The 12483-nt window shown below is 40.6% G+C and overlaps 2 protein-coding genes across 3 annotated transcripts; one reads left to right on the forward strand and one right to left on the reverse strand.

The window, feature by feature from the left end:
* Positions 1-1112: 1112 nt before the first annotated feature.
* On the reverse strand, positions 1113-4990 carry LOC134645305 (putative deoxyribonuclease TATDN3). Of its 2 annotated transcripts, none has more exons than XM_063498699.1 (10): positions 4884-4990; positions 4767-4799; positions 4607-4680; positions 4441-4525; positions 2863-2925; positions 2671-2780; positions 2074-2129; positions 1873-1985; positions 1587-1664; positions 1113-1406 (listed from the first exon to the last, which is right to left on the reverse strand). In XM_063498699.1, exons 1-10 carry the CDS (start codon positions 4935-4937, stop codon positions 1263-1265), a joined length of 810 nt encoding a protein of 269 aa, XP_063354769.1. In that variant the 5' UTR covers positions 4938-4990; the 3' UTR covers positions 1113-1262. The 2 variants fall into 2 exon arrangements, with proteins under 2 accessions (XP_063354769.1, XP_063354768.1); XM_063498698.1 differs by having other exon boundaries at positions 1587-1667.
* Positions 4991-5155: 165 nt separating this feature from the next.
* Positions 5156-9651, forward strand: fuca2 (alpha-L-fucosidase 2). The gene is made up of 7 exons (XM_063498130.1): positions 5156-5448; positions 6160-6347; positions 6507-6846; positions 6930-7140; positions 7869-8059; positions 8186-8291; positions 8433-9651. The coding sequence occupies exons 1-7, from the start codon at positions 5258-5260 to the stop codon at positions 8568-8570; spliced, it is 1365 nt and encodes a 454-aa protein (XP_063354200.1). The 5' UTR covers positions 5156-5257; the 3' UTR covers positions 8571-9651.
* Positions 9652-12483: the final 2832 nt, after the last annotated feature.

The raw sequence follows: 12483 nt of genomic DNA on the forward strand, positions 1-12483 counted from the left end.
GTGTCTTGAAATTCTTGTCCAACGCCACTTTTTACCCAGAAAATCTGTGATAGGACACATGAGCCTGAAATTGTATTTCAGAACACAGGGGAACACAATGCACATCTGCCTCTGCGCTTCTTGGTCCCCCGCGACCCCCCCCCCCCCCTTTTTTTTTAAATCTGGAAATGCCTCTAATTTCAACATAGACAAAAGGAATGTTTTTTTATATCATTTAATCATGATGCAATACAATGTTTTCTTGAAGTTTGATAGAAGGTAAAGAAACTTTATTTAAAAGGTATTCAGTTTCATTTTAGAGTAACTCAGAATCTGCCAGTCTGAGAGATCAGCATATCCACAATATACTGTGGTCAAAAGCATTTACAAGTTTATGAATAAGCAATAATATTTTTAGAATTTAGACAAAATTAACCTGTGCAGTAATCTGAGAACTGCTTGGCTGGATTACATTCAGCTCTTTTAGTCTTTAAGACTCTAGCAGCTGCGTTCTGGATAAGTTGAAGCTTTTTTTTATCACTGTCTTAGAAAGACTGGACAAAAGTCCATTACAGAGGTCTAATCTGCTAGAGATAGCCCTGAACTAGTTTCTCCAGATGGCATGTCAGTACAACTCAGCTGAATCTTATCTAACTATCTCACAACTCAAACAAATCAAATCAGTTCACTGATTTCCTAAATCTAAGATGTGCAAACACAAAAGCAGCAGACATAATTCTATTATTTAGTCTGAAAGCAGAATTGATTACAGTCTTGTGGTATTAAACTAGCTTAGTGTACCACTGAGTTCAATTTGTTCTTTTGTAAAAAAACAAGAATGAAATTTAGTTTCATAAGTGGATTAAAAAAACTTCAGAGCTCAAAAGTGAAAATGCAGAAAATTATGAGGTGCACATGAAGGCAACACTACCCCATGCAGCTGTCAACTTTGCCATCAGAGTGTGGTAGCATCAGCTGTCATGAAGTTAACAATGAATTGCCTTTTAATTTGAAAAAGTGATCAAGGAAATAACTGCTACTGCTCTGCTTATGCTAGGATATAAAACTGGCATGCAGGATGTCAGTGGCAGGAATTTCAGACGTGTCAAATGCACAAAAAAAGCACAACTTGGATGTGAGTTTGTAAACTCGTCTTTATTTTCTCACATTTTTGTTTTGCTTTTTACGCCGTAGGGCATTTTGTTTCCATCATATATATAATTTTTCCTTGGCAAATCCTTCATAGCATTTCTTGATAGATAAAATATTCTTTGTGCTCTCCGTCAAGGTCTGATGGCAGCCTTCAGCTTCGGAAAGAGTTGGAGAGCGTTTTGTGTCGTCACCTCCATCACCTTCTCCAGCGACACTCCTTTAATCTTACTGATGTACTCGGCAGACACACAGATGTTTTTTGGCTCATTTCTCACCTGCAGTCAGGACATGGGGCAATCGTTGTATTGATTCTTATAGTTATGATATTATCAACTATATTAATTACAACAAACTAGAACATTTATTATACAATTTTCTTTGTAATACATAAAGAAAATATTAAATTACTCCTCCCAAACAAAGAGAATAATATAAGAAATTTGTAAATACTCGACCTGTTTTTCTGGGCCGAGAGCTGGAGAATCAGTTTCTAGACAGATGTTCTCTAGCGGCAGCTGTTTCACAAGTTTCTGCTTCTTGGTGGAAAATACACACACAGGTCACCATAAATCATTAATGCTCAATGTGATAAAGTCAACCAATGAAAACAAAGTCAACATGCCAGTGCTGTGTGGGGAGTGTAAATACTCACATACAACTGTTACCTGTGTCAATTAAATAAACTAGTTTGGTCTGTTTACACACGAATGACAGATAAGCTGACTGCATGCTCGGCTGTACCTGCTCACTCCTTATTATGGATGGAGGGATAGAAAAGAAATAGCCGGCCTTCACTCCCTCCATGGCAACAGATGGTTTCCCATCAAAAGCATGAAGAAGGACTTTTTTGACACCTAGTGGCAATACAAAGGAACTGCAGTTTATTTGTCAAACGCTCAAGAAAACTGTTAACTCACAGACAGAATAAACTTAGGTGTTCACCTTGCTCCTTCAGGAGCTGGATGGTGGGTCTTCCTGCAGACCTTGAATGAACATTTCTAAAGCCAAAAATTAAAAAAACAAATGAACAAACACAATGTATTATAGAAGGATTCTGTAATATACTGTGGCGGTCCTTGTCTCATAAACCTTAGATTTTGAGCGCTTTAATTTCTGCTAATTTTTGTTTTCTTATGGAGTTCCTCTCTGTCTTATTTAGGTTTTTACACTTTAATTGTAGTTTACACATTTGCCCAATGTATGGATCGTCCCTGTTTTGATACCAAGAGGAGACACAGATCCATTTAGGGTTGTGTTGCGAAGGGAATCTGGTATTAATATCTACCAAATCAAATATGCAAAGCTATCTACTGTGCCGACCCCTTCTGAATAAGGGAGTGGCTGAAAGACTCTTCTTTTATTAAAGAACAAAACAAAAAAAAAACCCAACCCAAAAACAATACACATTAATATTTGTACTGTATATATTGCTACACCTCCCAGGAAAGCTCTTAATTAGTCTTTGCTTAAAAAAATGCTAATAAATGTACCACATGAATTTCAGAGAATAGCCTTAATAACAAATATCTCAAGACTCACAGAGGGAGGTCCAGCTCCTTGGCTATCTGTGCTTGACGAATCAGGACCAGCCTTTGATTCTCCTTATCGGTGTCGCTTCTGACATATCGGGGTGTAAAATCCAAACCAACCTATAATGGCAAACAAGCTGTAATATCATTGTAGTTAATAAAGAAAACCAATGAAGGTGAATCAAAGATGCTTAATCTTTACCTCCCCAATGGCAACAAGTTGGTCTTTGTATTTCTCTATGATAGGCAAAGCAGCATCCAGATCCTGCAAAACACACAGAACACACTCCTGAATCTAACTGCATAAACCAGAAATAATTCATCCATTTTTTAAAATTTACAAGCAGTAAAAATTACAATGTTTTTACTGTTTTCTGAGAAAACTACAGCTGTGGTGGAGGAAGAGAAACACAGACAAATTAACTGTCTATCCATTCTTGTACAACAGTCGTCCTTACAATCTGCAGTTCTTAGTGGTGCGAGACTTTAATGAGCCTATTAGTCACTGCAAAATTGCAGAAAGAATGAATCATCCACACTATTTCAGGAAAGAAGCGCTGCTGTTTTTTTTCCACTGCTGAGTACCACAATTGATTTTTTTAAGATCAAACTGAAGCACTAATAATGAGACACACTGGTGACCTGTCAGAGTGTACCCTATCTTTCTCCCTAAAATAGCTGGAATACAGTCCAGCACATCGTGACCCTCAATTTGATAAGCAGATGAAGATGGGTGGCTAGATGGATGTTATATTTTCATAAAGCCACAATACAACAATACTTGTTTACGCTCTACATGGCTGTTCGGATCAGCTGGCTGTTGTGTTTGTGGCCTTCTGGTGAATAAAGAAATATGAGCCGTCTTTCTCATCCCCCATTAGTACTCTTGCTGCAATGTTTTGTATCAAATGAAGGCTTTTCAGGGAAGTTCAAGAACAGCCTGATAATAACTTACAATAGTTCACCCTTGCAGTAATAAAATCATGAACTATTTTTTCAGCATCACTCTGAGACAGGATGTTCCTACTTTTAGACACTACACAGATAAAAGGAAACAATCTTACATATTTGTAAGGCACTTCAAGATTCCTCATAGTGCTACCGGAGTAGCACTATGAGTAATTCTATCCATACTAGGAATTTGGTTAGACCCCATGTTTCTCTGACTTTTACAGCTGAATATAATAACCTCAGTTTTATCTGAATTTAGAAGCAGGACATTAGTCCTGCTCATCCAGGCCTTTATGTTTTGAAATCATTCCTGTAGTTTAACAAATTTGTGTCATCTGGCTTCATAGATAAATATAGCAGGGTATCAGCTACAAAATAATGAAAATGCATGCAGTGTTTTCTAATATAGCTGCCAAAGTGAAGCATGTACAATGTAAAAAGTATTGGTCCCAGCACAGAACCCTGTGGAACTCCATGACTAACGTTTGCGTGTAAAGACTACCTGTTTACATGAACAAACAGATACAATTCAAACTTGGGCAGTGTATTTCCTTTAATGGCCACAGCTGTATTCTTATCTCTGAAGTAAAATGTTTCGATCAGTGTCACTGAATGCTGCACTGAGTACCAGGACAAGCACAAGGACTGGGTCCACTCTCAGAGGCCATAAGAAGGTCATTCGTAACCTTCACTAGTGTCGTTTCTATGATATGATGCACTATAAATTCTCAAATCCAAGAAGATTTCTGTTTTCAGGAGGTAGTTGTGACACCACTAGCTTATGTTAACAGCATGGGTGGAAAAAGATTTTAAACTGCAGCAATCCTACCTGAAGGCAAGCACCCCTCTGCTGCTCGGGGGATACTTCTTGAACAGGGTGAACTCCTAAGCAGGGGAAAATGAAACCTGGAAACCTGGAGAAAATTACAGCAGGAAATTACAAAACCGCGACCTACACAGTACAGATACATCATCATTTAAACAGTGCTGGGTACCTCTGTGACAACTCTATAATCTTCTCAAATTCCCTTGAATGCTCGGCCACAGCTAATAACGCCAACAAGCCAGCCTGGACAAGAGTTAAAACAACCAGAAATTATCTTTAAAACAACAAATATCTGACTAATTTTCAGCTTTTACTCACGAAGATCTCACCTTTTTTGAATTTTCGATCACCTCTTCTACATCCTGGCGAAAAAAACGTGGAAAGGTTAAATTAAGGTTGCTAAAGATAAAAAAAGGAATTTTCAGTCCGTAAACAAGCGTTAATACCTTGTCAAAATCCCCCGCAGAGATGTGACAGTGGCAGTCAACGTAGCCGTGCATGTGGACGTTGTTTAGCCCTCAAAATCAAAACAAACCCGCTTCCTCTAATAAAATCCGACTGCGCATGTGCACGTGTGGGCTCGTCAGTGCGCGAGATCGATAACACTGCGCAGCTCGAGAGGGCGGTGCTCTCTTAGAAATTATTGGTTGAACTATGGCGGGAAGTAAACGGAAAGAAATCAAACGTACCTGGTTCTTCAAGGTAAACCAGCCGTTTTGACTTCCTTGTTTTTTTTCCTCCTGCCAGTGTCAGTTCCGCATCTTTACTCTCAGTCATATGATGTCTAAAGAGTGAAGTCGGATCTGTGTGCGGCACTGAAATGGGAGCTTTAGCAGTCTTTCCTTTGCTATTATTGATCCTGCAGATCGGGGCCAATAATGCCAAATACGAACCCAACTGGAAGTCCATCGACTCCAGACCGCTGCCAGAATGGTATGACCAGGCAAAGTTCGGCATCTTCATACACTGGGGTGTCTTTTCTGTCCCGAGCTTTGGCAGCGAATGGTTCTGGTGAGTTCTTCTTTTGACATTACCAGATCTTTAAAATTTTGCAGACAATCAGTGAGGGCAAGAGGGTCTGTGAAATCTAGGGAACAACTCATTCACTGGAAATTCCGACTTCGGACTTATCCAGGAACCCACCATCTATCCTGTCCGAAGTCGGAGATCCCATATGTTTTACATCATGGCAACAGTGGCAGTACAGATTAAAAGTTTTACAGTTTTACTACTGTAAAACCTGTAAAACTGTAAAACTTTAAATCTGTACTGCCACTGTTGTGCTTTTGTGACCCAGTAAATATGCCACACTCTGAGCACGGACCAAGCTCTATCTAATAATGTACTACAGCTGTGTTTTAAAGACAAAAACAAGACAAACAAAAAGAAAGAAACAAACCAACAAACAAAAAACAAGTATTATGCTGCATTGCTTGTGATACCTTGCTAAGAACCCCCCTCAAAAAATCCTGTTTGTCCTGTTTTTTGTTTTTCTGACATGTGACTTCTGAGGTGTCTGAAATATGGCAGAAAATTCCAACTGCCACCTCAGAATGTCAAACTTTCGACTTATGCCAAACATCTAGGAAGTCGCATGTCATTAGAGCATTCCAGCAAAACCATGATTCGTTTTGCTTCCAGCAAAGCACTGAAGGATGGGCCACAGGTTTTATGTGCAAGGGACACAGTGATGACACATTTTGTATTTTATTTGTTACACAGGTGGTACTGGCAAAAGCAAAAGCAAAAGCCATATGTGGACTTCATGCAGAGGAATTATCCTCCAGACTTCAAGTATCAGGACTTTGCACCGCTGTTCACTGCTGAGTTCTTTGATGCCAAAGAATGGACCGACATCTTCGCCTCATCGGGAGCAAAGTACATCGTTCTGACCACAAAACACCATGAAGGTACACCACATTTTTGTGTATCGCTGTGTTTATATAATACCAGCTACAGTGTTCTTTTTTTTTCTGAAGAAGTAGTCTGATGTCAGTATCGGTGTCAGCGATATATGACTGTCCTTCAACCACACAAGAGATGTTCTGTTTTGTTGGTGTATTTGTCAGGTTTCACACTCTGGGGCTCAAAGAACTCCTGGAACTGGAATGCGGTGGATGTTGGACCAAAGAGAGACCTGGTGGATGAAGTGGTGACAGCTCTTCGCAATAACGGTGACATTCGTGTAGGGTTGTATCACTCCCTCTTCGAATGGTTTAACCCGCTCTATGAGCTGGACGCTGCCAATGTCTTTACTACAAACTACTTTCCTACCAGTAAAACTCTGCCTGAGCTTTACGAGCTTGTTGTCAAGTACAAACCAGAGGTGCTGTGGTCTGACGGAGATGGAGACGCGCCTGACAAGTACTGGAACAGCACTGGTTTCTTAGCTTGGCTCTATAATGACAGGTAAACTTGCAAAATGTGCATTATTTTTCACTTTTTTCCCATCATGGATATAAAAACTGAGCTGACTGAAATCTTCTCAACAGTCCAGTACGTGACACGGTGGTGACGAATGATCGGTGGGGCTATGGCTCCATCTGCACACACGGTGGATATTACACCTGTTCTGATCGCTACCAGCCAGGACACCTGCTCAAGCACAAATGGGAAAACTGCATGACCATTGACAAAAAGTCCTGGGGTTACAGACGTAACGCTCCTCTCAGTGATTACCTCACCATCGATCAGATTGTGTCGGTGAGAGCTGAAAATCGTATTCACCTCTAAACTAAAACAGATTCACTGTGATTAAATGAGTCACTGGGAAATTTAGCTAATAGCTTCTTTACTCTTTTCAACACATTTCCTACGACTTTGCGATTTTAAATTGTATCTTTAGGCATTTTGTTACTAGCAGCCATCACACACAAAAAACATACCATGACTACACTTAAAAATGTAAACCCATGAGAGTTAAATCAACTAGTTAAAAAGATGCAAAAATGCAAAAGTTGTCTGTGTAATTTACAAAAAGATAAAATAATTAAAACAGTAAAATCAATAAAAAATCAACAAGAAGAATGACAAAATATCATCACATGAGTGAGTGGCATTAAAGAGGAAAGAAAATGGGATAGAGATAATATATGGGAGTTCAACCTGAGTCAGCGGCACTAGAGAATTAAGTTAGAAACTATAGCCAGAGGGTCGCTCTGCAAGCCAAGGTGAGCCAGCTGAGCAGTGATGCCATTCTGTGGTTAAAATGTTAGGATTCTCCTCTGTTTTACTTTAAAACACGCCTCCAGACCCAGACAAGGGAGCGGTCACGTTAGATTGAAGTTCGTTTGGTTCGAGGGTCAAAGATGGAAATGCTGATCTGGAGCCCTTCTTGTGGCTTTGATTGTTCATGTTTATGTGTCAAAATTCGCTTGTAATAATTTCCAGACATGTCCACTTTAATGTGTGTCCATGTGTGTGTGTTTCAGACACTGGTGGAGACTGTGTCCTGTGGAGGAAACCTGCTGATGAATATCGGCCCCACACACGATGGAAGAATCGCTCCGATCTTTGAGGAGCGTCTGAGGCAGATTGGTCAGTGGCTGAAGGTCAATGGGGAGGCCATCTATAACACGACAGCATGGCGAGCTCAGAATGACAGCCTCACTCCAGATCTGTGGTGGGTCCCCAACTTTTTTTTATAAGGCTACATTGATATCTATCTATAGAAAGACATAGAAAGTTATAGAAAGAAAAATATAGATAGATAAAATCAGAGGTCATTAATGGGTCTGATCTTCAACAGGTACACGTTCAGACCCCAGGAAAAAACCATCTTTTCCATCTTACTCAAGTGGCCAAATAATGGATCAGTGATTCTGAATGAGCCAGTGGTTACTGGGCAAACTCAGGTAAGACTGACTCCATACCTAATAATGTTGCGATGCCAGCATCTTGTATATAAACTGGTATTATTGTACATGGCAATAAAATGCAGAACCTTGTTTGAGATCTGAACTTTATTCATAACTTCCTTTTGTTTAACAAAAAAGGTGGTGCTTCTTGGTTATGGCCCTCTGAAGTGGGAGCCTGTAAAGCCCAGTGGGCTGCAGGTTCACCTGCCCCAGCTGTCCTTTAGCCAGATGCCATGTCAGTGGGCCTGGACACTGAAGCTGACTGGGGCCACTTAAAGGAAAATCACATCACTTGAAGAGGAACTGATGGAGCAGAAAGGAAGGATTATACATACGCTTATACGGACGAGTGACAAATTAAAGGAAAAAAATCAATATGAAATATCTTAGAGTATTAAGTAATTATGTAAGAGCAGCTTCATTGGCAATTATTCCACAAGTGTCTGAAACTAAATGAAGAGATGGAACTTTGTACTTTTAAAAGATATTCCCTATTTTATTTCTGGTGACGGCGAAACTGCTGTCAGTCCAGAAATATGTGTTCTAAGACCATAATTTTTATGCTCCTCAAAACTGAAACCTTTTATACTCCTCAGGGCAGAAATGTTTTATTACAGGATAAGAGTTATCACTCAGAACAACACTGTATTGATTTTCAGTGACCTCAGAGCAAGCTAGTGATCCGCTGGGTCACTACACTTTAAGGAGCAAACATTTAAGTTAGTAAATTGTTTTCGTAATATAGTCAAAGCTGATTAATATTTCCGTGTCTCGAAACACCCCTGGCTCTGAAATGTGCAATCATCTTTGTAATACTGGGGCTATGCCCTGCAGCTCCAGTGTAACATCCCTCTTCATGTAATTGTTGACCGATTGTTGCTGCGGGGTGAGACGATGCCCTGCACTGACATCCTCATTAGCCCGAGGAAGAGTTCCTCCTCTGTTTATGCCGTACAAATCGCACTAATGCACAAGCATCAGAGTCAACAAATGTGCAGTGTTGACCACAGTTTCCAATTCCATTTAATAAACTTTTCCCTATCTGTAAATGCCAATATTGCTTTACTCATTGTTCCTAATGAATCCCTTTTCACTTGTAACGCCTTTTTTTTCTTGCTATCTTGATAGAGTTTCAGCTGGGTCTGCTTGACATTTTTACACAGAACACCATGGTTTTCCTTTAGTTTCTCACCCAGAAACCCAGGCCAGTTTCTGTAATTTTGGGACCAGTGACATTAAACACTGTCAAATTGCTGCTTTTCTTTGAGATGTGCTTTGTGGGAAGTTTGATAAGCTTGTTGCACTGATCGGTTTGATTAATTTTTAATAAATGTTTCAATAAAATCAACCTTTATTACGCTGACTTGTTCTCATTTCTTGCTTCCGTTTGGCGCCCCCTTGTGTCAACATATGTAACGCCCCAGCCGCCTGGGACATTTTAAGCAGTCTGACGGTGCAAAACAGATCTATGCACCCCCGCTGTGCACAGATGACCCGGGAAAACAACACATCCGCTTCTGGCTCTGAAAAATGCAGCAGCAGTGAAGTTATTTTCATGTTGCACACTGACCGGTAAGCCTCTGCAGAATTTCTTTCAAAGCTGGTCTTTGCTCTTTTTCTGCACTGAAACCACAGCAGCTGCAGGAGTATTTGTCAACTGAGATAGAGAGTCCGGTGCAGGGCAGATCTCACTGTTGCGTCTGCTCTCTGTTGCACGCCTTTAAGGTGGGAGGTCCCTGTTCTGCAAATGTTCCATGACGTGCTGATGGGGGGTTTGCAAGGGGTTCTCACGTCTGTGCAACCCCCCCACCCCACACACATACCCTAATTTCAGCAGGCTATCCCCAGCCTGGTACGCGCACATCACAGCTGATCACCTAAACACAACAAACAGAGATGTAAGGATGCAAAACGCGTGCACAGATAGATGCACAATAATAGTGAAATACACATATTAATTCTGGGAGAACCCGGGCTTTAAAGCTTTAAAGTTTGTAGCAAAAATGTTGAGTTGTTGAGATGTCAAAAAATTTAACAGGACTGCAGTGTGGATTATTTTCTCGGTTTAGTCAACTGGAACAGAACTTACTTGTTTACAATGATGTATTTGTTCTGTTTGGACTGCATATTGTGGAGTTTATTTGCATATATAGTAGTGTGACAAAGAAAGTCCACAGGCCTCAGTTAGCATGTTAAATGACAGCACAGTTAGAAAAAGCCTCTACTCTCTAAAAAGAACACTGCAGCACACCTTAGGATTGCAACACTGGATACAAACAAACCAAAAGACCTCCTGAACAGTTTTCTTTGGAAAGACAAGACCAAAGTGGAGATGTTTGGCTGTAATGCATGCACATGGTGCCATGTTTGGAGAAAATCAAACACAATATATAAGCACAAATGGTGATGAGAGGAGATGATTTGAGCTTGTTCTGCAGCCCAGGTTCTGAGACTGTGTAGTCATTTAGTCGATCTTGAATTCCACCCAAAGGATTCTGGAGTCAAATGTGAGGCCACATGTCCTAAAAACGCAACAATGATCCCAGGCAAAGCAGCAATAAAATGATGTAGAGCACTGACTTGAGCATAGTACATTAGGTTTATGTGACTTATTTGTTGTTAGTGGTGTCAGAGACATTAAAAGGACTTTTCTTGTAATACTGAATAATGATATTCAGTTAACTGAAAACAGACATGTTACTGTACTTTGCCATCTTGACTTTCTCCCACTTGCATATTACTTTGAAGTAAAGGCAAGACTTCAACAAAGCCAAATCCTTGCCTTTTCTTAAACTATTATTTTTCATGCTCACTGGGACTGCGTGTACATTTATTAACAATCAGCACAGAAAATGTAAAACTGCGTGATTCACTGTGTGGTCGACACACTGCCGGCTCATTTCTGCAGTCTTGCTTCTGTAATCTGCAGGCAGTAATTATATATGTAGACAGGAACTGGGAAACTGTTACAGACGTTGGCATGGTTGCCATGGAAACACACAATCATGTTAGATTATTTTCAGGTACTGCTGTGATAATGGCATAAGCATGCCTGCTCGAGAGGCTGACTTGAAGAGACGGACAAAGGAGCGGTGGACGGCTGATGAAAAAAGTGAATCGGTTGAAGTTTTCTGAATGAACTGATGGCTTCTGTGAGAAGGTTTTTCGTTTAATGCTGTTGTGTTTGTTCAACCTGCTGGGTTCAGTTCCCCCCCACCTTTATCTCAGGCTGCCATATGACTGCCACTACAGTGAGCCAAGAGGAAAACCTCATTCCTTCCATTCATAAACCCCCCTCCCTGCCCTTCTAATTTAGGACTAATATAATTAAAGGCCCGCTAGTAGTCAGGTGCATGTGTGGCATTCAATCACATGCAGATTTGTGGCAGATTTGAGCTGGTCAGTAGAGCCACGGCGTAGCTTTAGATAGTGGAAATGCCAAGCAGTGTGTGGAACATCCTGAGGGACAGACCATTATATTTATAGAGGCTCACGACTTGACCTTCACTGCACATTGAGTATCAGCCATTTTAGTGCCGCTCCTGTAGATACTGAATACAGCATAATGGATCTCAGCTGCACTGCAGTTAGTTAGCTTCAACTTCATCTTTGGCTTGTTAGAGGCTATATCTAATAATAGCTCTCTGCAATTCCATACTGTGGAGGGACTCTGTCAATACACAGACTCTGCATTCACTGCTTTTCTAGCACACAGCGAGTTGCTGTTTTTCTGAAGGAAATGCTCTGTGAAATTACAGTTTTGCAGAGGAATGAAATGCTTGCCATTTGGATAAGATTTTGAACTATGAGGTGAAGTTCAACAGCGAGTCATTACATAAGTTGCTCTGTTGTGTAAGCTTTGCATTAAGGGGAGGACCTCTGTGAAACATGTCTTAGCCACAGCAAGCACAGCTGGTGCAAGCCCAAAGCCAAGGACTCCTATTCATAGAAGCCTCCAGTTGTTCTCACCCAAGAGCAAAGAGTGTAACCGAGGAGGAGGAGGAGGGTCAAAGCGGGGTGTAATATCTGAAGTTCTGTAAATTATATTGTGTCGAAAGGCCAAAGTTTCACACAAATGGCTGAGGCGGAGTGATCATAAATCAGTTCAAAAGCACGGAAAGACCTCGTTTGATGTGTTTGATGGCAAAACCTGCAGCTTCAAACGAATGTTATGACACATTTTATCAGA

Source organism: Pelmatolapia mariae, linkage group LG16_19 (genome assembly GCF_036321145.2).
Source record: "Pelmatolapia mariae isolate MD_Pm_ZW linkage group LG16_19, Pm_UMD_F_2, whole genome shotgun sequence".
NCBI lineage: Eukaryota > Metazoa > Chordata > Actinopteri > Cichliformes > Cichlidae > Pelmatolapia > Pelmatolapia mariae.